Here is a 24,432-nt window from a genome sequence, read left to right on the forward strand (position 1 = left end):
AGGTGGCTCTATACATGTAAATTATTTACTGACCACTAATCAGCCTAACCTCTCAGAGCTGTTTAAAATGTGAGAAAAAGAAATGCATTAGTTTTTATTGCATTCTTAGCCCATCCTTTCCTCAAGAAATGCAAAGGTGCATATGGTTCATTCTCTTTTAGTCTCCAAGGTATGTTAGAATGGGGGGGACGGGACTGGCTCACGGTTACCTAGCAAACTTCCTAGCTAAACAAGGATCTGAACCTCTTGTTTCCTCAGTTACAGACCAGCACTCAAGGCAAGAAGCCTTAAAAATACATCTTTGAAGGTTCTGATAAGACAATGTGGCTCTGAAAAATGGCATATGAAAACCTCTTGAGGGTTTTATGTGGACTGGAAGGACTTGGACTTTCATAATAATTCTGGAATCCATTTAGAAAGCTTACAGAATTGCAGTACCCCATATTATTCCCAAATATCAATTGTGTATTGAGAGTGTCATTAAGTTTAATTAATTGTTATGAAAACATTGTGAGAACCACAGCTATGACTAATTATGAAGATAAGCATGTGAATATAGTGTTCATTCAGGCTTAAGCAGTATGTGGACTGAGAACTCCCAGAAGTGCAAGCTGGATTTCAAAGGGGCAGAGGAACCTGAGACCAAATTGCAAACATGTGCTGGAGTATGGAGAAAGCTAGAGAGCTCCAGAAAAACATCTACTTCATTTCTCTAGCCTGCAGTTGCTTTTTTAATGAGTTACCGGACTTGTACCTTGCAGTACACCGCTGTGTTTACTTTGCCCCAAAGATGCTACAAAGAATGCTACAGTCTAGACAGAACTGCATGAGCTCTATGAAGCCAAATGGAACAGGATTCTGGGATAGCCTCGCATGAGCCCCCAAATATGCTTTACTTTTGGGGGGAAACAGTATGGAGTGTAAGCCTACAATAGTAGTGCAAAAGTACAACCAGTACTCTGATATCAAATTCAGGAAACTTGTAAGCAAGCACAGAAATAACAAAACATCAGAGAGTCTTAGGTGATGTACACATTAGCAGCTTAAAACACAGCAAGGACATTCCCCAGGCACACACCCACACACACTGCATGCCAAGTCACATTTGCTGATTGTTGTACACACCACAGAGGGGACAGGGATGTCTTCACCCAACGTGAAGACCTGCCCCTATAGCACTTCCCCAAGCTCCTATTCATGAAACTCATCTGTGCATGTGCAATAGGGGGAGATTGTTGGGCTGCTTTTAGTTTTTGTTATGTATTTTGTGCTTTTTATATTGTAATTGCCCTGAGATCTATGGGTATATGGCGATATGCAAATTTAATAAATAATATAATAGATGTCTCAAGTGTACACAGCTCAATTTAATTGCAAAACGAATGTGGCATAAGTTTCCTTTCAGATTAATGGCAGTCTATGGGGAAACACATCAAACAGTTGTATTTCTCAGGAAACTACAGGATTTATCTGATTTATTTAACAAAATTTATATACTGCTTGATTGTAAAACAATAAAATTAAGTTTAGAAATCTCTAAGTGGTTAGCTTTCTGTTGTGGGTAACATTGTGTGTACATGGATTCAAAAGCCAGTGGTGGGAGCAAACCGGAGCCAGAGTTAATGGTAATGGCTTACATAAGACCACTAGAACTGTGGAAGCAGAATCATAGCAGCTCACAGGGTAAGGCAGAAGCTTTCATACTAGGCAATATTGTCTTCTCTATAGCTGAAATTCCTTCCTCATTCTTTTTTTCTCTTCAGAATCTGAACTGCTTTCTCATTGATAATAATGGATTTATACTCGTTTCCAAAGCCTCCAAACAGGTAAGAAGTTTTCTGTGCTTACTTATAAAGCCTGTTTATAGAGCTGGGGGGCAGGGAGGAGCAAATTGGACAAATCTGCAGATTTCTTTTGTTAAGGCTTAAGCAAGGGGACTTCAGGCTTTCCCCCAAAAGAACAGTGAATACGTGCACTAATCACTTTTTAGACTTTGTGCAAATTTGTGAATCTCCCAAGATAATTATATTTATTAACTATAATTGCACCCTACCTTTCCAATAAGGAACTCAGGGTTGAGTTTTATCTTCTTTTAAACCAGGCCACATTACCTCATGGTCAACTTTCTAGAGGCTGCATACCAACATTGGACAGGCCTAGAGGTAATAGTGGGTGGAGCAATGAAAGTAACTCTTGCACAATAGGCTACATTCCAGCCAGGGCGGGCTTGTCCATCAGGTGGACAAGCAGCAGAAGGCAGAAGTCCAAGAGGTGGCACCCATTGCAGGCACCCTGCTCACCCCGCCACCACTTCCAGTGGCAGCTTCCAGCGAGATCTCACCAAAACCTTGTGAGATCTCATCAAGATCTCGTTGGAACCCACTATCTTCATGGATAGTGGGCACTGCTTCATCCTTACAACATCATACCATATAGTACGCCTGTACTGTATTACTATCCCCATAGTTTAGATGATAAGCTGAGAAATGGTGACTTGTCTAAGGCCACGTGGTGAGTGCATGGCTGAGCTAAGATTTGCATTTCATTTTTATTGACCATGGTGCCACACACTTCTCTAAACCCCTCTTTGCTAAACAGCCTGAGGACATAGCAGAGCACCGCCTGCTTAAAGGGCTTGTTTTATCATAGTGGCAATATTAAGTATAGGATTTCAAACTCGTAGTGGGGATGGATTAGCTAGACTGATAAAAAGCTGAGGAAGTTTATAGTTTCTGCTTTTTTCTCTCTTTATCTCCCTGTGCTTGCAGACCAGCAAATTTTTGGGAGAAGTGGATGGCTCTGTTATGACCCAGCTTATAAGCATGGGAATGTTCAAACAGTAAGTATTACTATCTCCTCTGTATTGATTTCCTTTCAGAGAAGAGCCTGGTTGAAGCAAAATGCCTTATCCCCATCGAGAATTATCACAGCTAAACATTAAAAAAGAGAATGAAGACAGTGGGGTGTGGAACATTGCCTCAGTTGTTAGGACTTGTTCACATTTGCTATCCATAGAAAGATTCAAGCATCTCCAGGTACATACCGTACTCACATAGGCAAATGTAATGTGTGAACTGCATAATAATGGGTGCAGCCAGTACCGATTCTGTGATTGCAGCAGCCAAAAAAAGCATTGCTGCGGTAACAGGAATCACTCCTGATTATATCCACTGTCACACAGTTTGTGCACAATGTCACCGATGCAAAATGTTACCTATTTTCATTTCCCTGCTTGTGTTCTAAGAATGCATGTTGAAACAAACAATTACACAAAAATACAGCACATATCCTTTTTTAAATGTCAGAAGTAACATTACATTACTGTGTAGCAATACAATTTCATGTGGCTTCATCTAGGCCATTTATGTTCCTGACTTAGAGGCCCTTATATGTTACCAGAACAGCATGGGAGCCCAGAACCATGTGAGCAAAGCTAACTGTGTTTGCTATTCCCATCCGATGTTTCCCTGTGCAGCGTAGCACAGGTCACAGGCTTTCAAACATTATCTGCAGCTCATTGGTAGAGCACATGTTTTGTATGCAAAGGTTCTAGGTTAAACCCCTGGCTTCTCTGGTGAAAACTTATGTGTAAAACTCTGGAGAGCTGTTGCCAAGTCAGTGCAGACAATGATGAGCAAAATGATCTGACATGGTGTAAAGGAGTTTCCTATGTTTTCATAGGGTAGGGGCATATTGTGACATCAGTAAGAAGTTTCTTCATCAGATACCACAGTCAATCAAACACTGTATGGGAGTAGATCTTGTTGTGCTAATCCAATGCTAAGCACAAACTAAACTAAATTATTAGGATGAGGATATATGGCTGTTCCCTGTGTGAAGACAGATCCAGGCTAGAATTCATGCGGGACAAATGAATGTGTTTGCAGCTATGTTGAGCAAAGGGCATGTGACAGAGCACATGTTTTGCATGCAGAAAATCTCAGGTGCAGTTCCTGGCATGTCCACTAAAAATCTCGCATAGTAGACCTGGGCAAAACAACTGCTAGACCTTTGAAAGTCACCTTCAAACAGAATTAAAAAAGGTAAAGGACCCCTGGACAGTTAAGTCCAGTCAAAGGCGACTATGGACTGTGGCGCTCATCTCGCATCAGGCCGAAGGAGCCGGCGTTTCCAAGTCATGTGGCCAGCATGACTAAACTGCTTCTGGCGCCACGGTGTTCCGTTGCACCACTATACAATCAGAGTGCACAGTAGTGGGCTAGGCAGACTGGTGGACTCTTGGGCTAAGCTGGTGTGTTGAACACATTGGCCCACTTGTCAGTTTTTTATGTTGTTTTTTTTGCAGGGTGAAAATGTACGATTACCAAGCCATGTGTAAAATGCCCCACCACCACCATAGTGGTGCACGCCCTCTTCTCAGTGTAAGTATCTGTAAGCGTTTCTACATAATACATAAAACACGGAATAAAATATATTAGAGCAGCATTGGTCCAGTTCTTTAAGTCATTCTGCTCACCATCGTTGCCAGGCATGGGGTGCAGCAGAGAGCGGTGTGAGGGCAGAAGTGCCTTTGCTTCCCCTGCTGATTACACTGAGGGCGGAATCGTGTTTATCATCCTTGTCTTTGCTACAAGCCTGATTGCTTTTCCTGTGCTCTTATTTGAGGACTATGCAAGGACAGAAGAAGAAGCCAAGGCACGTCTTCCCTCATGTCCTCTTCTCCATGTACTCTGATTGTGGGGGCTGGACACAATTACGTCACTTATCTGATGACGCCAGTGAAGGCAGACTGGGAAGGGGATTTTAATTGTTTATTACAGGACAGGATATTTCCTGGTTTTTCACTAATATCTTTTTGCTGGTGTCACAACAAAGATGATGATTAAAACCCTTTTGGTGGTCATTTTTTAAAACATCCAAGTCCAGAGTGCTGCTATTCTGTGAGAAGGGACACTCAAGGTTTCACAAAAGAGCTAGACACTACAGGGAAACAGTAGATTCCCAGTGCCACTCTTTGTCCTTCACCTACAGCCTATGTGCTCAGAAAAATGTGGCACTTGCATAGTGAGAATATATTTCTGATCCAGCAACCAATTAGCCGTCTCCAATTTTCCTTTCCCAAAGTAAGTAATTTCCACTCTGTTTCACACATGCATTTAGCCGGAGTCAGCAGACCAAGCAAAACAATTCCAAAATTCAATGGGGAAAGGCACAGGTAAAAATTGACCCATCGTTCTGCAATTGATCCTGGGATCTGTTTCATGCTACATGTATTGACCAAATAGCAGTACATGTGTATTAATTTGGAAAAGATGGAAGATACCAGAAACAATGCATTCTAGGGATGGAAAGTTGCTGAATTTTTCCTTCCTTTTCTCTCTCTCTCCCCCCCCCCATCTCAATTTATGCCTGCTGCATCTTTCACCAGTAATCAAAATGAACTCTGAATTAATCCTGCATTGGAGCACTCTGGGGCCAATTTTGGCTATATGAAATTGTTGCTGTCTACTAGTTCTGTGCCAGGAAAGTTTCAGGTTGTGGCACCCTTAATTGATCAGAATAGGATTTGTTTGTTAGGAGTTGGATTAACTAAGTAGTTGTATCTGGCATTACATAATTAAATTTGTATTAACTAAATAGGGAAACACTCACTAATTACAGTTGGACTGTTACTGCAAATGAAAAGACTTTTTATCACCCATGTTAGCTCTAGTCCTTTAGGAGATTTAGCCTTGTCCTTTGTAGGAGAGTTGGGTGGATATGTGAAAATGTAGTGCTATTCCAGCTCTGAGTAAAAACAATATAAGCTCACCACAGGTCCTGAACCTGGCGCCTTGAATATGGTAGGCAGTGGTTTAGCTTGTCACCAGCAAGTAAAACTAAGAAACCCAGTAAAGGCAAGCCTTTCTTAAACATCAAAATGTCAGAATTGATCATATGGCAAAGCCTAAAGGCTTCTTCAGACATCTTTTTTATTGTGCATCCAAAATTATTTCTGCTTCTCATTGTATTGGGGTGGTGATATGCACGATACCATTTACAATACTGTTTGTGGTAAAAGTTTTGGGATGGACATACTTCTTCATTCCCTGTTGGTGCATGTCCCATAGTTTCCTATTGAAATTCTGTAACTTTTTAATAATACAGTACAAGTGTTCCGGGGTGTCTCGCTTTTGCTGCACTATAGTGCAAGAGTGCTCATCCAGATAGCAGTAATGTTTGGTAATGCTGGGGAAGCATTAGAGAACAAGTAATAAAGCAGAATGATGTGTAGATGGCCCAGTATAAACCCACCACTAATGCAGTATTACTGTGTCAATGGCATAGTACAGAATATAGCCCCCCCCCCCGAAATCCCCCACCCATCTGGAGGGGTCCTACTACTTATTAAAGTTTCCTGGAGAGGCTTGTGTCTGGTTAGAGCAGCAAAATGCTTGACCTTGGTTCCTGCTAAGGTTCATCTAGTGGCCCATCCTTGCTCTTCTGATCTTGCCACTCCACCTGACAAGCACTGACAAGCACTTGGCCAAAGGGATCTTAAAATGCTGCAGAAAACCCTCCAAATTCTAAAACCAAAACATTCAAATTGAGCTTTTACAATAAAACTATGCAAATGAGGCATACCTAATTTGGTTGAGTAACTCATCGTTTCTTTTAAAATTATGTTTTGGTACCTTTTTGTCAAAAGACAAGGATATCAGTCCAATAGCTTTCATCATTAATTCATTCATCGTTTTATGAATCTCACTCTATCATGTCTGTTTGTTTATATAACTTTAATGAGGTGCTTTAAGAAATGTTTTGAATGTTGCTTTGAGCATGTACAAAAGCATGGAAATTAACTCATAAATCATATAAATAAACAAATTGTGAGGAGAGCTGGAGATGAGCAGACATTTAAAAAGGGGGGGGGAGTTGGAGTGATGGTCATGAGAAGAAACTGGAAATATAACAGCTAAAATCCCATGTCTTCTCCAGTCCAGTATCTGGAGGGCCACAGGTTCCCTTTCCCTGCTGTTTGGAAACTAGCTCGCCTGACAGAATGAAACAAAAAAGTAATCCCTGGAAATGTCACCATTGTTGTTTATAAGAAGAAAGCACTAATGGAGAGAACAAAAAATACAGACTGAACCTTTGACCTTATTAGGTTTCTACTCAGATATAGCTTTGAGTTCATATAACACTGTAGTTGAGAATGATATTAGAATTAAGATATACAAATATACCTCACATGTCATATTCCCACAAAAGAAAAATAATACCTTTGCTCCAAAGCAGAGTTGCCTAAATCCTTCAGATGAGACTATCCACATTTTCAGCATGATCATGAGGATTAGAAATCCCCTGATATTAAAATTGTTCTGCATTGTGTAGCACCTACCAGTTTATATGCTAGAGGCCTTATTGCATTAGGCACTCCTACTAACAAGGTTTGTGTGGTGTTTTGCTTTTGTGTACAGTTTGAAGTGGAAACACTATTTTCCACCGTTAGAACAAAAATGTTTTCTAAAGTTTTAGTCGCACAAATAGCTTTAGCTCTTTCTTTCTACGAGCTATTTAGGCTATTACGGTTGAAGAGAGCCAGTTAAGTAATTATGTCTTCAAAGACTCATGCGAATTCCCGATAAGCTTTCCGACCTTTCCAAAGATGAGGTTCAGAATTATTATTGGTAGTAGGCTGACTTGTATGCATATTGCTGCTTCTTAGAATCTGCCTCCTAATTTGTAGATTGGCTTCTGGAATTGTGGGCTCTGTAAAATACTCCTCTTCTTTGGCTTTCTTCTTTTTCAACAGCCAGTTTATGCCTTATTGGGAGCACTAAAGTGGCTGATAACTGACTTCCTCATGTGAGTACAAACATTTTGGAGTTCTGGAGGGAAATATCATTAGAATTAGAAACTATAACTGCAAGCTTTAGTACATTTACACCAGTGTATTAATCAACTAATGCTTGTGTTCGTTAATAGGTATGAGGAAATTTAAATTGGTGGGGCTTGATGTTACTGGCACAAACATGTTTTAAAATTCCGGTATGTGACTATAATAGCGAATAAACAAGAAAATATTCAAAACAGTCCTGAAGCAATTGACAGTCCTAACTTTTAGAAGCAGAAGCTGGGAAAGTTGCAGTCGCTATATAGATAGTCCTGTTATTCCAAAATGTAGAATTGAGAGACATCAATGGATTTCCAGTTCCATGAAACTTAGGACACACCCGTTTCTACAGGCAGGTTACTTACATACTACATTTTATTCTAAAATCAATGGAGAATGAGTACTTGTTTTTTCTATGTAGTCCACACACAATATGGACCATGTATTGCATACTTCTGGCCCCTGAAAAGCACTTATTGAGAAACCAGTTTCATTCAGAAAATAAAAGTTCCTTGCATATTGATTCTGCATTACCCCACAGTGTGCCCATTTGAAAACAGATGGTGGTGTGTGCATGTATGTGTATGCACATATTTCCAATGATGTTGTGAGTGGAGGTATACCAAAATCGCAATCACTGCTTCTTCATTCATCTGGGACATATACAGGGAGGAAAGGGCATGGAGGGTTTTCAGATGTGTACCAAGTAACCACATCTACCCTTGTGGGCAGCAGGAAATTAAATCAATCTAGAATCATAGAAATGTAGGGTTGAAAGGAACCACGAGGATCATCTAGTCCAACCCCCTACAGTGCTGGAATCTTTTGCCTAACATGGAGCCTGATCCCACAACCCTGAGATTAAGAGTCTCATGCTCTACTGACTGAGCTATCCCAGGTGTTGAAAGCAACATGTTGAGCATAAGCATGAACCATTCCAGACTGAGAAAAACTGCATTTTTGTGCAGCAAATGGGTTAGTGTGTCTGTAGCCACAAACTTGTTTTAATAGTCATTCCCTCTCCCTAGGGAACTATAATTCTTTGAAAGGTCATTTACAGAGTTCCCAGCAAGATAACTTCCAGAATTATTTTGGGGAGACAATACCAGTAAATCCAATACAGATTTGTGTTGTAAAAATGTCTTTTGTAGCAATGAGTACCAAAGCCAGTGCATCACAATGGAATAATCAGGTAAAAGGGAGATTTCGGTTCATAGGATGGAAGTGTCAGGTGAGTCACATTAACAGAGACAAAATTGTGCCACTGGGCCTGTTTAATAAAACATCTGGGCCCTATTTTAGTAAGAGAATATCTGCATGTGAGCCTGCTTCACTTCTGGTTCAATGCTTTGTAGCACAAATACAAGAAACACAGGAAACACACACACACACGCACACCACAGAAGATGCTACCAAGTTTCTGCATCTTTTTCTTGGGTGGAGTCTGCTGCTTGTGCTGACCTTGGAAATTCTCCAGTTTGAGATAAAGACTACATGAAGAAGGAGAATGGCTTGTGCATACAAGCCATGTGATTTGCAGGCATCACATACATGGGATTAGTGCATTAGAGCTCTAAGAGGAAAAATCCTGCCATCGTATGAAGCAGAGGCATTTGTGTCATGCCTTCATTCCTGTGGTACCCAAGAGGCTTCCAGCAGCATTATCAAGTAGGCAGTTTAATTATTTACACCTTCCAGTTGCGAAAACATGGGGAACCGATTTGTACAAAATCGTAGCAGTACAACATATATAACAGGGCCAGTAAAGGGGTCCAGAGTTCCTGATTTCAAGTGGAAGTCCATAATATGCAAACCTGCTTATTAAGGCTGTTAAGCGTGGGAAAGAAGCTGCACTGGGGAGCAGGAACTCTGATGTCATAAACAGAAGAAGGCAGGCAGAGGCACTTGCTTGCCCAGCAATGATACATTTTTCCCTGGGGAAGAGCTTTGTGTGTTAGTGAGCCAATGTCACTAACATTAACACTTTTATGTTCTACTACGTGGATGTAAATCAACAAAGTATCTGTGAGTATCTACATGGATGTAAATCAACAAGTATCAGACTTACCCTTCCCTTCTCAAATTCTAATGAACTTGAATAATTTGCTCTGTTGAAAACATAAAGGGGGGACAATCCTGTTCCTATTAGGAAAATATGTTAATGGAGTAGACCTAACTTGCCATCTCCGCCAAGGTGACACATTGTGGGAGGTGGGGTTTCAGGAAGAAAGGCAGATTCATGAGTATGTTTGATATTTTATTATTAATATATTTGTTACTAACAACCTCATACCCAGCATTGCTCGGAAGTTCTCAGAAACCCAAAAAATCGGCGTCATTTTGTGATCAGTGGCTAACACAGTGCACCTTTGAAAGGTTTGGTTTTCCATCTTGATTCAAAATGAGGCCCAATTGCATACAAACATAGGTTAAAACCTGGCCTTTGATCATGCTTAATTTGGTTATGATATATTAAGGCGTCCAAATATATAGAGAACAGGCAGCTTTCCAATATACATTGTAGATACCATTCTCCCCCTCATGTAGAACTTGCAATGGCTGTCAGCACATTAAAAAATAAATAAACACACCCAGAAAATAGCTATTAAAAATAAACTGAACAAAAATATAGCCATGAAATACTATTAAACAACATTTAAAGGTCAGCAGCACAGTAGAGCTTAACAAACAAGGCTTCCGCTGCTATGTTTTGTAAGCCTGTGACAATAGATAATGTTTTAAGCTGCCATATGAATAAACAGAAAGTGGAAGACAACCAAACATGCAATGGGAAGGATTTGCATAAATGTGAAGCCACCACCAAGAAGGCTTTACTGTGTGTTGTGCCCCCCACCTTAGAAAGTACTCAATGAAGGGACTACCAGCAGCGCCTCCTTGGTAGTGCAGTGGAGATCAACGATTATACTAGGCAGAGACTGAAGTGTTAGATTCAAACACCTTTGAACTTGAGACAAGGGCCATATTCCAAGATTCTTCATAGAGATTAACTTGCTAGGCACACTCCACAGCTGTCGCTGGGCACTGAATACCAGCGTCCACCGTCGCGGAGCAGATGGCTTTCAAGGTGACCGAGTATATTTCCCTCCCAGCCACAAGGAGCACAGTGTTAATGACAGCCTTGCCACAGGAATTGCTAGTAATTTATTTTAGGATTAAGGCACAATTAACCATTCTGAAAAGAAAGGAAGGAAGATTTAAAGTAACTGGCTCAGGTGTGAACTAAAAAGAAACAGCAAGGCAAGTTCTAGGTTGCTCCTACAGACTAAAAGCTTAGAGTAGAGCAAATCACAGGGACTGTCTGCCTGCATAACACCTTTGCCCTTCCAGGCTAGCGTAAAATACATCTTTCTCTCTCCCCCCCCCCCCTGTCTTTTGACAGATTCTTTCTGGAGTTCAACATATCTGGCTTCTGGCACACAGACAATTTGGCAGATGGTGAGTATGTGGGAATGCAGCCAGCTCACAGCACACAAATTTTGCAGCCACTGGGCTTGGATGAAGGAATCACACATACGAATGCAATTTAGCACAATCCAGAGACATTGTCACCCTGTTGGCACTGAGAATCTATTTGCCAGCTTCCATTTCACCTTTATTGAGACACCCTAGAATATACTGGCAAGGTTTAATAACACTGTCGGCTCATATATGTGGTCTGTGTTGGGGTATCCCATGAGGTGGATGGAAGACTACTAACAACTATTTGCTGAAGCAGTGGGCCAGTTCTTTCATCTACATGCACTTTGTTTGGAACGTGCAGGGAAGGGTGTCAGTGTTAAGACCCCTAAAAGCCTGTGGTACAGTGTCTAAAACAGCAATGTGGGTAACTTGTGGTCTGTGGATCACATGCGCTCTGAGCAAGTGTCGCTTTGTCTATGAGCTCTTAAAATTACGAAACTTTATTCCTTCCATTCCTGTCCTCCGTTTCTTGGAGATAATTTTTGAAACATAACAGCAATGTAAGCTAAAAGTAGAAAAACACAGACAGTCTTTTGTGAAAGAAAGAAAGAAAGAAAGAAAGAAAGAAAGAAAGAAAGAACTTTCTAAATATAATTAATTCTTAATACGTTTCATTTAAAAATAATAATAAATGGCAGAAATCATTTCAAAAGCACAATCTCATACAGCAAATGTTCCTTATGGTACTGCCTGCTAGGGTTTGGCAACAGTAATATGCTGGTTACATACCTTATGTTGCTTACACATATTTTAACCAGATAGAATAGTTGTCTCTCTCTAGTCCAGGGTGTACTTCCAATATTGTACTTGTTTCTGAAAGCATTGCCTGCTCCTAAACATTTAGGAGTGTGCAGGCCAAAGCTTTCAGTGTCAAATATTCTCGTATTTTTAAGTAAATCACATTCACTTCACATAGGCTTATGTGAAGGAAAGAAGGATATAAGACAATAAAACATATTTCTCATGAAACAGCAGTTTAGTTAACTGTAAAGGCAGGTGAATTTTAAGGAGTAGTCTCACACTCATTGTTGCTATTGTGAACAATTTCTTCATTTCACCACCATGTCATTCTTCCTCTTTCTTTCTTCATTTCCCATTCTTCCTATTCATGTGTCTTCACCATGGAATTCTACCACCATCTTGTGATCATCATCATCATGGATTCATCTGCATCACATGTTATGCCATGCAACCTATATAGCCAAGGCTGTTTTCCATCATGGTAAGTAGAATCATTATAGTGCAGCAAAAAGATCTCCATTTTCTGGAAACAGGAGAACACCCAAGCAGATTTGCCCAGAAAACTGGGGGCAATTCCTTTCCCACTTCACAGCTGTTCAGGAATTAGCTGCGACTGCCTGGTTGAAAACAGAGATATCACTACTTGTTTAATTATTGGGCTACCACTCACTTTGTGATTGGCATACTTCACTGCAAGTTTCTGCGCTTGCTGGTCCAGCTGTAACCTTGAATATAAAGATGTACAGCAGCTCTAGGGATGTGCCAATATGTGCAAACAGCAGCAGCTTGTGCAAAGCATGTGGGTTCACCCATATAAGCCTTGCTGAAATGAACTAAGGTTGCATGGCAGCAGTTCTTACTGGGAAATAGGCAATGGGTGGAGAATTCTGTTGTACACTGCTAAAGTGAATCTTATATTGATATTTGCAAATCTTGCCCTTCAATATTAATGGTATTTTACAGCAAGCTTGGTCCATTATAAAGGAACAAATTAGTATTTGAAAAGTTGCAAGGTTTATCAGCATTCCATCTTCTATTCTACCCCCCTCCCTCCCTCCCATTTCATTCTCAATACATTTACACATTATACAAATGTATAGGCCTTCCTATGGTGCTTTTAATCTACAATCTGATCTTGCTATCTGTCATACTAGGCCAGGCCAATAGGTGCTGCTTCTGGAGTTGGTGCCTGATGTCTCAAATAATGCTTGGTATCCCAAGGTCTAGAGGTAGAGTAAGAACTTAAAGGAGTTATTTCCTCTGTTCAATTGTTCATGAGTGGTAATTGAATCAGGCCAGGCCTAAGTGTTTGCATGATAATTAGCATGCTACCAGTAAACCCAACAATAGCAGGATGATGAAGAAAGGAGGAAGGGTGGACTAGGGAGGTGCCACTCGTGCAAGAGAAAAGACATGGTGGTGGTTGCATCATGCAGGAAGGGATGTAACCTTAGTTGAGCCCCAACCAGAGCTCCCATGTACTATGGTTGCTCTAAAAGGATCCATAATAATCAGAGGATCCAGGTCAAATATGGAGCTCAGAAAGAAACATGAGAGGACATTCTTGCATTCTCAGTAGGTACAAAATGCAAGTAGAGATAATTAGCTAGAGGTGGGCAAGAATCTATCAGAAAGAAACTTCAGTCTGTTTGCAGAATTGCATGAGGACAGGTGGTAATCACTCAACTGGAAATCCAGCAAAACTGTATTCAGACAACTGCAGATAGTCAGGTTCTGATGGCTAGAGCAACTTCAATAAATAAGTTCATTCAACTTTCTCATAATTTATTTATGTTAGAGAAGCAGATATGATTACAGGTTGGCTGAATAAGCAGCTCTAGCCCTTTATTCCCCCTCCACCATTCAGACAAAGGCTGGCTGATAAATGGCTTGTCTATAGAAATAAGAAATATGGGAGCTGCCCTTATGTCAATAAGATATAGCTAACCAAGATAAATATTAAAACTCTTTGCATCGTTTACACCATTTGTCATCATGATTAGCTACCAGTAAACCCAACAACAGGGGATGGGCCATAGCTCCGTGGTGTAGCACCTGCTTTGCATGAAGAAGACACCAAGTTCAATCCTTATTTCCCAGGTAGGGCTGAAAATAGCTTCGAGCTGAAACCCTGAAGAACTGCTGCCAATTGGTGTAGACAATACTGAGCTAGATAGTCCAGTAACTTCCCATGTTCCAATATGTCACTAAAGCTTCAACATGTAAGAGCTGGGGCATGTGAGGGTACTTCCCAGGTCAGCTGAGCACCAGCCTGCCCTTAGTCAAGGAGAGAAAAAACCTTCTCTATGATATCCTGGCAAGAGGTAGTATTTCCTTCCCAAATTCCAAACATCAGCAGTTGCTAAAGCTCCTGTGGAGAAGAAGTTGTTAAACTGGTTGCTTGCTCATGAGTAGCCCAGCCAGTAATCAGCCAGGATGGGCTACAGGTAGGTAAGGGGGAACTGCCCTGAGACGGCGGTATATAAATTCAAATAAATAAATAAATAAATAAATAGGGTAGATAGGTAGATAGATAGATAGATAGATAGATAGATAGATAGATAGATAGATAGAGGGGCTAAGAGGCTCCAATCCTCCAGACTCTTGCTGGTGGATTACAAGCCTCGGAGGAATTGGGGAAGTAGGACAGCAGCATAGGAGCATAGGAGTAACTGGTGGAGAGTAATATTTGGGGGTTTAGTTATTTTCCCATGAGGGCTGAAAGACAGAGAAGGGAGCACAGGTTGCTTCCGAAGGCAGTGGGCGCTGATCTATTAGGCCAATAGGGCACTGCCCTACCAACCGCAACCAGCTCCCAACTGCCTTCTTTCTTACAACCAGCCCAGGGGCTGGCCCTGCCTGCTGGTTTCTTCTAAGTGCCATTGTTGCCCTTCTATGGAGGACGATTGGGGTTAAACTAGAATTAGTTCTGCCTATCATCAGCTCTGGCTCCTCCTACTGTTGGCATCCATGCCTTACGGCCTGCCTATCCCAATAGACACCAGCCCCCCACTGGGGAGCAGCTGGCCTGTGCACGTGCCGTAACATCTAGCAATCTGTGAGAGAGATTTCATACAATTTTACTGTGTTTTATGTAAACCACTCAGCGGTCTTGTATATTTAATAATATATGACTTAGGAAAGCAGAGATACAGAAACTCAAGGCCCTTTGCTATATCATAAAATGGTGCAGAGGTGCCGATCTCTGGTCACATGGACGGCTGCTTGGGCTAGAAAAAAAATATCTTTGGGCTGCCCTGCTGACAGTGAAATGCCAGCAATTTAAAACCTATCTCTGTTGTTATTTTTCCGGATCAATGTGACTGCAAATATCAGGATGGCAGTGACATTTTGCTCCCTTTTGCCGATGCTGCTCAGGTGTTAATTCACTGGGGGATGAGGGGGGAAGGGAATGCCCTGCCCCAAATGTAGCAGTGGCTTCACTGTGTTCTGCGCTGTTGAAGCTGACTGGATTTGTTCCCTCTCCCCAGGCTCAATTTATTGCTGTTATTGCTCTGTGTCCAAGGAACTGTTTGGGGTATGAGGAAATTCACTTCCGATCCAGTTAAAGTGTGGTTTAACAGAGAGACAAAAGGGAGTTTGAACAGAATGAATCTCTGTGGCTCCAAGAGCAAATGTTATTTGTGAATGAAACGCAATAAGAAGATGGAAAGCATGCTGTGGATCTTCCCTTCCATACATGATACTAATGCAGTTCTACCTTGAGGAGAGGGAGAGTCCAAGTTTGGATATGCAAATGAGCTGGTTGTGGACATGTAACTGCACAGCTGTAACTCACAGTTTTGCATCCTGGATAGGCCACATATTTTCCATGTTGGGTAATTTCTAGGTTTTAGTAAGGTGCACTGCACTAGAAGAGAAACCTAGAAAATATATTGAGTGCTAAATGTGGGGTCTATCTATACAGATGCTAAATCTGGCTCCCCCAATCAGGGTTGCACTGTGGTTAAGACTCCTGTCCACCTACATTTTGTCACATTGTAGACAAGCTGTCTAATCAGCTGCCTTTATTAGTTTCTAGGAAGTTGGTGAGTTGAGGGGTTCCAGGTTCAAATCTTATCTAGAAGACCTTAGACAAGACAACAAATTTAGGGCAGGGGGTAATGCAAAACATCAGGGTGACATATGCAGGACTGGACAAATCCTTGCTATACAGCATGGAAACTTAATAAGACCTAGGAAAACCAATAGGTGTTGTTTACAATACTCATTGCACCATCTGGCATAAATTTATTTCGGTTTTAATCCCAGTTGAGGGAGGTTGTGTTAAAATAGCCTGCTGCTTCCTTCATACTGTAGTTGAAAGATTAGAACAGGGAATCTGCTGCATAGCTACGTTGAGGGAAACTTGGTGAAGAACATTACAGGCAAAGAAAAGCAACAGGCGGAATCAGATTGTCAGTGATGGTTTCACTGAAGCAGAGATTCAGTCACTTGCAAACCCCTCAGGAAGGACAGGTGCCATTGTGACAAAGCAATGGGAGCTCTGATACTCACTTCCCAGCAGGAAGCAACAAGGAAAGGCGAGTCCCATTCTCTCTCCCCGCTTCACTGGTGCTTGACAGATGGACTACACAAGTCTTCATTTTGTGTGCAATGGTGTTGCAAGCTTTGTGTCCAGATTAGAGCACTGCAATTTTCACAAAAGCTACAGTCACAGATTTGTGAAAGAGCCAGGATTGTTAGAGTGTTGGACAAGCTCAACCACCTGCTTGATTCCAATTCCAAGAGTTCACAGGTTTTACCTACCTGAGAAGGGAGTTGTGATGATAAGAGGATCCTGAGCTCCTTGAAGGGCAGGGAGATAAAAATGGATAGATTAAAAACAAACTAGAAAAAGGTGTGTTTTTTTGATATTTGTCACTGTCTCGACTCCCAGTGAGTGACACAGACTCTATACGTGTTTGTGTGACATTTGCAGTATCTTTGCGTCTCTGAGTTGTCGTCATTGCACAAGAAAATAAATGCCAGCACAGCTTTTCTCCCTCAGGCCAGTGTGATGCAAGTGTCCAACAGCATTTTGAGCATTTCTCTGTTTGAAGAACAGCAGCCCCACTGTTAGTTTTATCAAATGCAAACTTCTGCTGTTATTGATAACCAACCAGTTCACCCACTCCCTGACTATCTGGCAGGTGATTATTTTTTTCTCTGTGCAAACATATCCATGCATTATCTCAGCTATCCTCAAATCTAAACATCATACATTGTCTTTCAAAATGTCACAATGACACCTGGTGTTTCTTTAAAATAAATAAATAATGCACCTAAATGTTAAAAATGTTGACATGCAACACAATTAAGATAGTTTTGTATACTCAGTTAATAACATAAATATTTTAAACAATATTTATGCTTTCTTAAATATTTTGGATTTCAGCTTTCCAAAAACTTCAAAAGTGATTATTATTATTTTTGTATATATTTCAACAATTCCAAAGTCTGAAAGTCAGTAGCACAGGTGTTGTAAAGGTTTGGTGATCTGTCATGGAACAACCCCATTGAAGAAGATAACAGTGATTACTCAGGCTTTGTTGCTGATGCCGAAGGGCCCCCGTAACAGTTCAAGCTTCAGGGTCCCCAAAATGTAGATCTTTCCACTGCAAGTAGTCAGTTCCTATGTGGGCTAGTGGGAGCTGGGTAGTGGACTTTCTTTCTAGTAAAGCTTCCTTCTTAGGTATTTAGCTGCAGTTACTAAAGATTGGTGCTGTACTAGCCCAGCTCAGCCTGCTATATTTCACGCAGTCACTGTCGTTAGTAAAAAGTCTTCCTGTTTCCCCCATATGAGCCACCTAGTAATGTCTTGGCCAGCTGGTTTGATTCTAACCATGAACTAGCTGCAAGTGGTTTCCCACTTGTTTGTGTGTTTTGACTTTCTAGCAGTAAACAGCCTGTCAGACTGATAGCTACATAATCCAACCATTGGCTGAAGGGTGGCCATATTCATGCTTCTAGGGCATCCTCATACACTGAGTCTCCCACACCACCTAGTGGCTGCCAGTAATCTTCGTTTTTGGGTCAACATCTTTCCGCTTCTTTTTTCCACACCTCATTTGTTTCCTTCACCTGATTTTCTCACTCAGCCTCTTTTTCCCCATCTCAGCTCACAAGCACAAGAAGCACGACATGCTACAGCCATGTGACACAGAATACCCAGTGTTTGTATATGAACCTGCCATCAAAGAGACCAATGGGATTATTGAATGCGGAGACTGTCAGAAGTAAGAAATGTGCTCTCTTTCTTCCTTTTCTCCTACCTGTGCCTCTCAGTTGTCTCTGGTTAGTCTGATCTCCAAGCAAACTAACTGTCCCTTGTTATCCTTGCAATGCCTCTTATTTTCCACAATTTCTTCTGAATTGCCTGCAACTATGAACTATTCCAACCTCAATTCAAGTGTCCGTTAGTAACAATAGTAGTGACAATTGCTTAGGACCCAGGTCCCTCACAGACCACTTCCTTCTGCATGAACCTGCCAGGTACAAAGGTCTGCCTTGAACACACTCTTTGCCTAGTGCACAGGTGGGGGACCTCAGACCCAGAACCACATTTTGCCCTCCAAGTCTCTCTGTCTGGTCCTTAGAACTCTCCTCAGCCACACTCTTCACTGGAAACCAGGCCTTGTAAGGGTCTGGAAACCAACCTTATGAGGAATGGTTGAGGGAGCTGGGTATGTTTAGCCTGGGAAAAAGGAGACTGAGAGAAGAGATGATAAGGTAAAGGTAAAGGTAAAGGTACCCCTGCCCGTACGGGCCAGTCTTGACAGACTCTGGGGTTGTGCGCCCATCTCACTCAAGAGGCCGGGGGCCAGCGCTGTCCGGAGACACTTCCGGGTCACGTGGCCAGCGTGACATTGCTGCTCTGGCGAGCCAGAGCCGCACACGGAAACGCCGTTTACCTTCCCGCTGGTAAGCGGTCCCTATTTATCTACTTGCACCCGGGGGTGCTTTTGAACTGCTAGGTTGGCAGGCGCTGGGACCGAGCAGCGGGAGCGCACCCCGCCGCGGGGATTCGAACCGCCGACCTTTCAGTCGGCAAGCCCTATGCGCTGAGGCTTTTACCCACAGCGCCACCATCTTCAAATATCTAAAGGAATATTGGAAGTTGTAGCAAACTTGTTTGCTCTGGAGGGTAGAACCCAAACCAATGGATTCAAATTACAAGAGGTTCCATCTAAATATCAGGAAGAACTTTCTGGCAGTAAGAGCTGCTTGACAGTAGAATGGACTCCTTTGGAAGGTGGTGAACTCTCCTTCCTCAGAGGTTTTTAAACAGAGGACACGGGTGACGCTGTGGTGTAAACCACTGAGTCTTGGGCTTGCCGATCAGAAGGTTGGTGGTTCGAATCCCCACGATGGGGTGAGCTCCCGTTGTTCAGTCCCAGCTACTGCCAACCTAGCAGTTCGAAAGCACGTCAGAGTGCAAGTAGATAAATAGGTACCGCTCTGGCGGGAAGGTAAGCGGCGTTTCCGTGCGCTGCTCTGGTTCGCCAGAAGCGGCTTAGTCATGCTGGCCACATGACCCGGAAAAACTATCTGCAAACAAACGTCGGCTCCCTCGGCCAGTAAAGCGAGATGAGCGCCACAACCAGCACCCAACTGGACTTAACTGTCAGGGGTCCTTTACCTTTATCTAGATGATCATCTGCCATGGATGCTTTAGCTGAGATTCCTGCATTGCCGGGGGTTGGACTAGATGACCCTTGAGGTCCCTTCCAACTCTACAATTCTGTGGTTCTGTGAATTCCCTTTAGAAAGATAGACAAAACTGAACATGATCATGTTTTTTCTGTTTTTTCCTTTATAGGTTAGGGCATTTGCTTCAGTGTAGAACATTCCTGTTCCAAATAATTCATATCCATAAGGGCCCACAGATAAGTTAATTCTGTTCAACATCCATTTCTTTTCAAGGCAATCTTCTTTTCACACAAAGCTCTCCATAGAGTGTTTTCCCATGTGAGATTGTCCCTCATTTAGAGAACTTACATCACTCATTCTAAACTGCATGCAAGGGCTGAGAGGCATGTTTACCTGTAAGAACTCTAATTTGCCAACATTAAACAACTCAGTGTGCCTAAACACTGAATACTGGCACCAGAATATCTGAGCATTTTATGCTGTTTCCAAAAAACAGACAGACTCAAGTCTGGCTATAGTGAGTTTGAGAACTGTCAGCCCTGCCTTAGGCATTATCTTTTCTCCTCTCTCATTTATACTGTCAAGCAGTGCTATTTTTCTAGAAAAAGAGGTGCCAGAACTCACCATGAACTACTCCCTTGTTCTCTTATAATGGCAAGGGTACCCACCTGAGCAGTGCTGAAACTGAGTTCTGGTGAGTTCCAGCTGAAAAAAGCCCTTCTGTCAGGGCATTGGTTGCAGGTACACCATACTAGGAGCAAATTAGATTTGAATACTTTGTCTTGTGCAAATAAGCTCAGCCTTGCTCTTAGCAACACATGTCTCTCCTATGTAGCTACTAATACCAGATAGTTTCTGAAGCAATTCCTATGATGGTTGGTATAAGCATAATGGTTAAATCACATGGGACAATTTCTTAGCCCAGCATGAACTCAGCAAGTGATCTCCAGAAAATTGTTCTCTCTCTCTCCCTCCCCTCTTGCCCCCTAACTGATCTAACTTACATGATTATTGTAAGAAAGCTAAGGACTAATTCAGACATTAGTATTTTCATGTAATGTTCACAGCTCTAATATCTAAAAGCTTCTTATTGCAGCATCCCACACTTACACCATTGGGAATTATGGTGCCGGGAGTTGGATGCTTCATTCACTTGGGTGGTTGAAGCAGGTAGGAAGCTTCCAGATCAGGGGTTCCTGAAGTGTGGTCTGTGGACCACAAGTGGTTCTCAAGGTGTCTGTGAATTTGTGGCTGAAGATGGGAAATCATACATCCTTTGCATTTAGTTTTGTGTCAGTTTTTAATTGCATTGTTATCACTTTCTTTCTTTTCTTAATATTGTATTTTATTGTATTACAAATTGAATTCTGTGGAATTGCAACTGCTACAGCAGGTAGAAATATCATTAAGTGGTTCCCCAAGATCCTCAGCAAATTTCAAGTGGACTGGGGGGGTGGAGTTTGAGAACTACTGTTCTAGATGTTGCCACTTCTGTAGGGAGTGTTGCTGAAGGAAAAGCTTATCACTCAAATGTAACATTTGGACCAGCCCTAGGATTATGCCCATGAAGCATGTATTCCTATTCTTATTCTTATGAGGCTTTTAAATGATTCCATTAACTCAGACATGGTACCCAGCTGGTACAGCTGGCAGGATTCTGTTTGCAGAGATGGCCATTTGAATAAAGCCTCCACAAGCCCACAGGAGGTGATCTAAGAACTAAAACTCAGGTGCTAAATATTAAGATGGAACTTTTCAGTTTTAGCTAAGTACACACCACACATAGTCCCCAGCAGAGGGCAGTAGAGGACTATTGGTTTTTCTGGCTGTAGGCATGCTTAGGGTGCATTTTCCATATTACTTGAACATGAACACTTTATGTTGTCAGAAAATAATTAATAGTAACTATGAAAATGACACATATACAATAAATGAGAATTCAAGCCCGCGGTCCAAATACTGCACCATATTCATAGCTAGAGAAGGGAGCATACACAGAATGTTGTAGCCCCAGTGTCATGTGAGCAGAGTCTGTCCACGTCACCAGCTGATCCCTCAGTATTGGGCCACACATGGGACTTTATAGTCATTCTTTGAATGTGGCTCCCATGCATAGCTGTATAGGGTTTAATACGTACACTTTAATACACAGGTCAGTCCTGTACATACATTTACACTGGCTTGAACACACACTCTGAATCTGCAATCCTGCTTTGGCACACATAACTGTGGTGTACTTAAGTCAATGTGCTTCAATACATACATAATTAGTTCTTCGGCAGGCCCTTCCATGCATGAGCACTATGCTCATAATGCAGAGTACATTGAAGATGAACACTCAGAAACTTACAACCTCCGAATTGTGCATGGATACACACACACACACACACACACACACACACACACACACACACAATGTATGTAGATGCTGCATTCCCATCCAGAGTCAAGTATCATATCAATCCATTTACACAAGAGCTGCACTACAGTATTAACAGATTAGTCCACAGTACACAAGGATTTGTCCCTGCTTTATAACCCACAGCTCAAGTTTCTCAACCATTCTGCCTCCAATGCAATAAAATTGTATTTGTGTAATTGAAAGTGGCAGTCTTCAACTCAGTTCTGAATATTCCCTAACAGTATTCCCATTTATTAACTAAATACATTTTCCTCTGCCCCCTTCCCATTTGCTTTAATTCTTGCTGTTTCCTATTGCTTGAACCATGTGCTTGTTTGTGGTGGTGGGAAGGGAAGGGAAGGGAAGGGAAGGGAAGGGAAGGGCAGTGCTTTTTTTTAGAAAAGAAGTGTTGGAACTCACCTGTTATCTTAGAATGGCAATGGCACCTACCTGAGAAGTGCCAGAACTGAGTTCCTGCTGGAAAAAGACACCTCTGGAAGGGGCAAGGGGAGTATTCTGTAACCTTCTGTTCTGACCATAGTCTCTTGGGGTGGGGGGATCTTTCGCCCTTACAGGATGTTTGTGGTGCAGCAAATTACCAACAGCAATCTCCTGCTCCTGGTTGTGGATGCTGTATGTGACTGCAGCAACTTTCCACCTGTCCTACTGCAACCTAAAGAAGTCAAATATATCTTTCTTCTGGTAGAGGTTGTACTGGGTTGTACTTCTTCCCATGTGGGCACGTGTTTGCTTTTATAGTTGCAGGACTCATGTTCTGGACCAGAACCATGGCATAGATGCACAGGACACCAACAGGCTTCAGGGAGATTTACATTGGGGCAGTGGAATGTATGTTTGTGGGGGAAAGAGTGGTTATTTAAAAAACTTGCAAGGAAGAACTTCATTTAAAGACGTACACATGAAACTATGAAGACACATTTAATGTAACAGTAAGTTTCTCCTTCAGTAGACAAATTTTAGCTCTGCAGCAACAGTGCTGGAAAAAATATGTAGATTGTAGCCCTAATTTTGCTCAAGGTGGTTGTGACTAACTTATGCCCCATTGCTTCCAGTAGGTCTTACCCCTGGCTAACTGCTTCTGGAGTGGAGCTTGCTCATTAAGTGTGATCACTAGCCTTGAAAGCTGCTGCTTGGTTATGCAGCCACCCATGATGGCTCCATTCCAATTAAAATCATGTTGAAATCAATGGGAAAATTAACTCCCACTAGTTTCAATAGAATTTAAGCAGTGTTCAGATTAAACTATGTTCAAAAATCCTAGCTGATCTTAACTGAGCCCACCTACTTACCAGGTGTAGGGACGTGGGTGGCGCTGTGGGTTAAACTACAGAGCCTAGGACTTGCCGATCAGAAGGTTGGTGGTTCAAATCCCCACAACAGGGTGAGCTCCCGTTGCTCGGTTCCTACTCCTGCCAACCTAGCAGTTCGAAAGCACGTCAAAGTGCAAGTAGATAAATAGGTACTGCTCTGGCGGGAAGGTAAATGGCGTTTCCATGCGCTGCTCTGGTTCGCCAGAAGCGGCTTAGTCATGCTGGCCACATGAACCGGAAGTTGTACGCCGGCTCCCTCAGCCGATAAAGCTAGACGAGTGCCGCAACCCGAATCGGCCACGACTGGACCTAATGGTCAGGGGTCCCTTTAACGTTACCTTTACTTACCAGGTGTAGCATAAGTATTTTGAGACATGTCCTGCCTGTGACAGCACCCTTTATGCTAGAATGAGTGCATGGCATTCCATGTGAGTAGCTGCCTTGCAGTAGCTTCATAATCAAGGGCACCTCTATGGGAATACATCTTATGACTTGTACAGCCTAGTTGTAAACTGGAATTGTGGGACAACACAGCTCCTCCATAAATGGGATTGTTTCTGATTTTCACCATTTCCCCAAACTGCTATTAACCTTAACAGCACTGCACATAATGCGTCAGTGAAATGTGACAGGATGCGCTCCCAGAAGCTGAGGCGGCGACCAGATACCTGCCATGCATTCCATCCTGAGGTAAGGCGGGTTGAGGAATTGTTGCATTTGACAAAGTAGGCTCTGCCCCACAGCAGCCATGATAATGTGCTGGCCTAAATAAAATAAGCTGGGTTTTGAAATGTCAGTCCAGAGATTCATTTTTAACCACCACAAGGCTGCCTCACTTGTTTGCCTATGTGGAGGCCCTAAAAATAGGGCACAGTGCCCCCACCTGTCCATCAGTGTGTGTTTGATGTGATATATGCAGCAAGCCTGTGCACACGTTATACATATAGCCAAGTGCATTGGGTTCCTTGCCATGTGGTAGACACTCATGA

General features: G+C 42.2%; 1 protein-coding gene across 1 annotated transcript in view; it reads left to right on the plus strand.

Moving 5' to 3' along the window:
- The window catches only part of CACNA2D4 (calcium voltage-gated channel auxiliary subunit alpha2delta 4), a 168,469-nt gene extending 145,307 nt beyond the window's left edge, over window positions 1-23,162 (plus strand). Inside the window, exons 29-36 of the mRNA XM_079992286.1 lie at window positions 1,764-1,826; window positions 2,769-2,839; window positions 4,307-4,382; window positions 7,757-7,809; window positions 11,238-11,293; window positions 12,519-12,539; window positions 18,180-18,297; window positions 22,688-23,162. Of these exons, the coding sequence (XP_079848412.1) occupies window positions 1,764-1,826; window positions 2,769-2,839; window positions 4,307-4,382; window positions 7,757-7,809; window positions 11,238-11,293; window positions 12,519-12,539; window positions 18,180-18,297; window positions 22,688-22,871 (642 nt within the window). The 3' untranslated portion in view covers window positions 22,872-23,162. The remainder of the gene's footprint in view (window positions 1-1,763; window positions 1,827-2,768; window positions 2,840-4,306; window positions 4,383-7,756; window positions 7,810-11,237; window positions 11,294-12,518; window positions 12,540-18,179; window positions 18,298-22,687) is intronic.
- The last annotated feature ends 1,270 nt before the right edge of the window (window positions 23,163-24,432 follow it).

The sequence above is a fragment of the Podarcis cretensis genome (genome assembly GCF_951804945.1).
Source record: "Podarcis cretensis genome assembly, chromosome: 10".
NCBI classification, from domain to species: domain Eukaryota; kingdom Metazoa; phylum Chordata; class Lepidosauria; order Squamata; family Lacertidae; genus Podarcis; species Podarcis cretensis.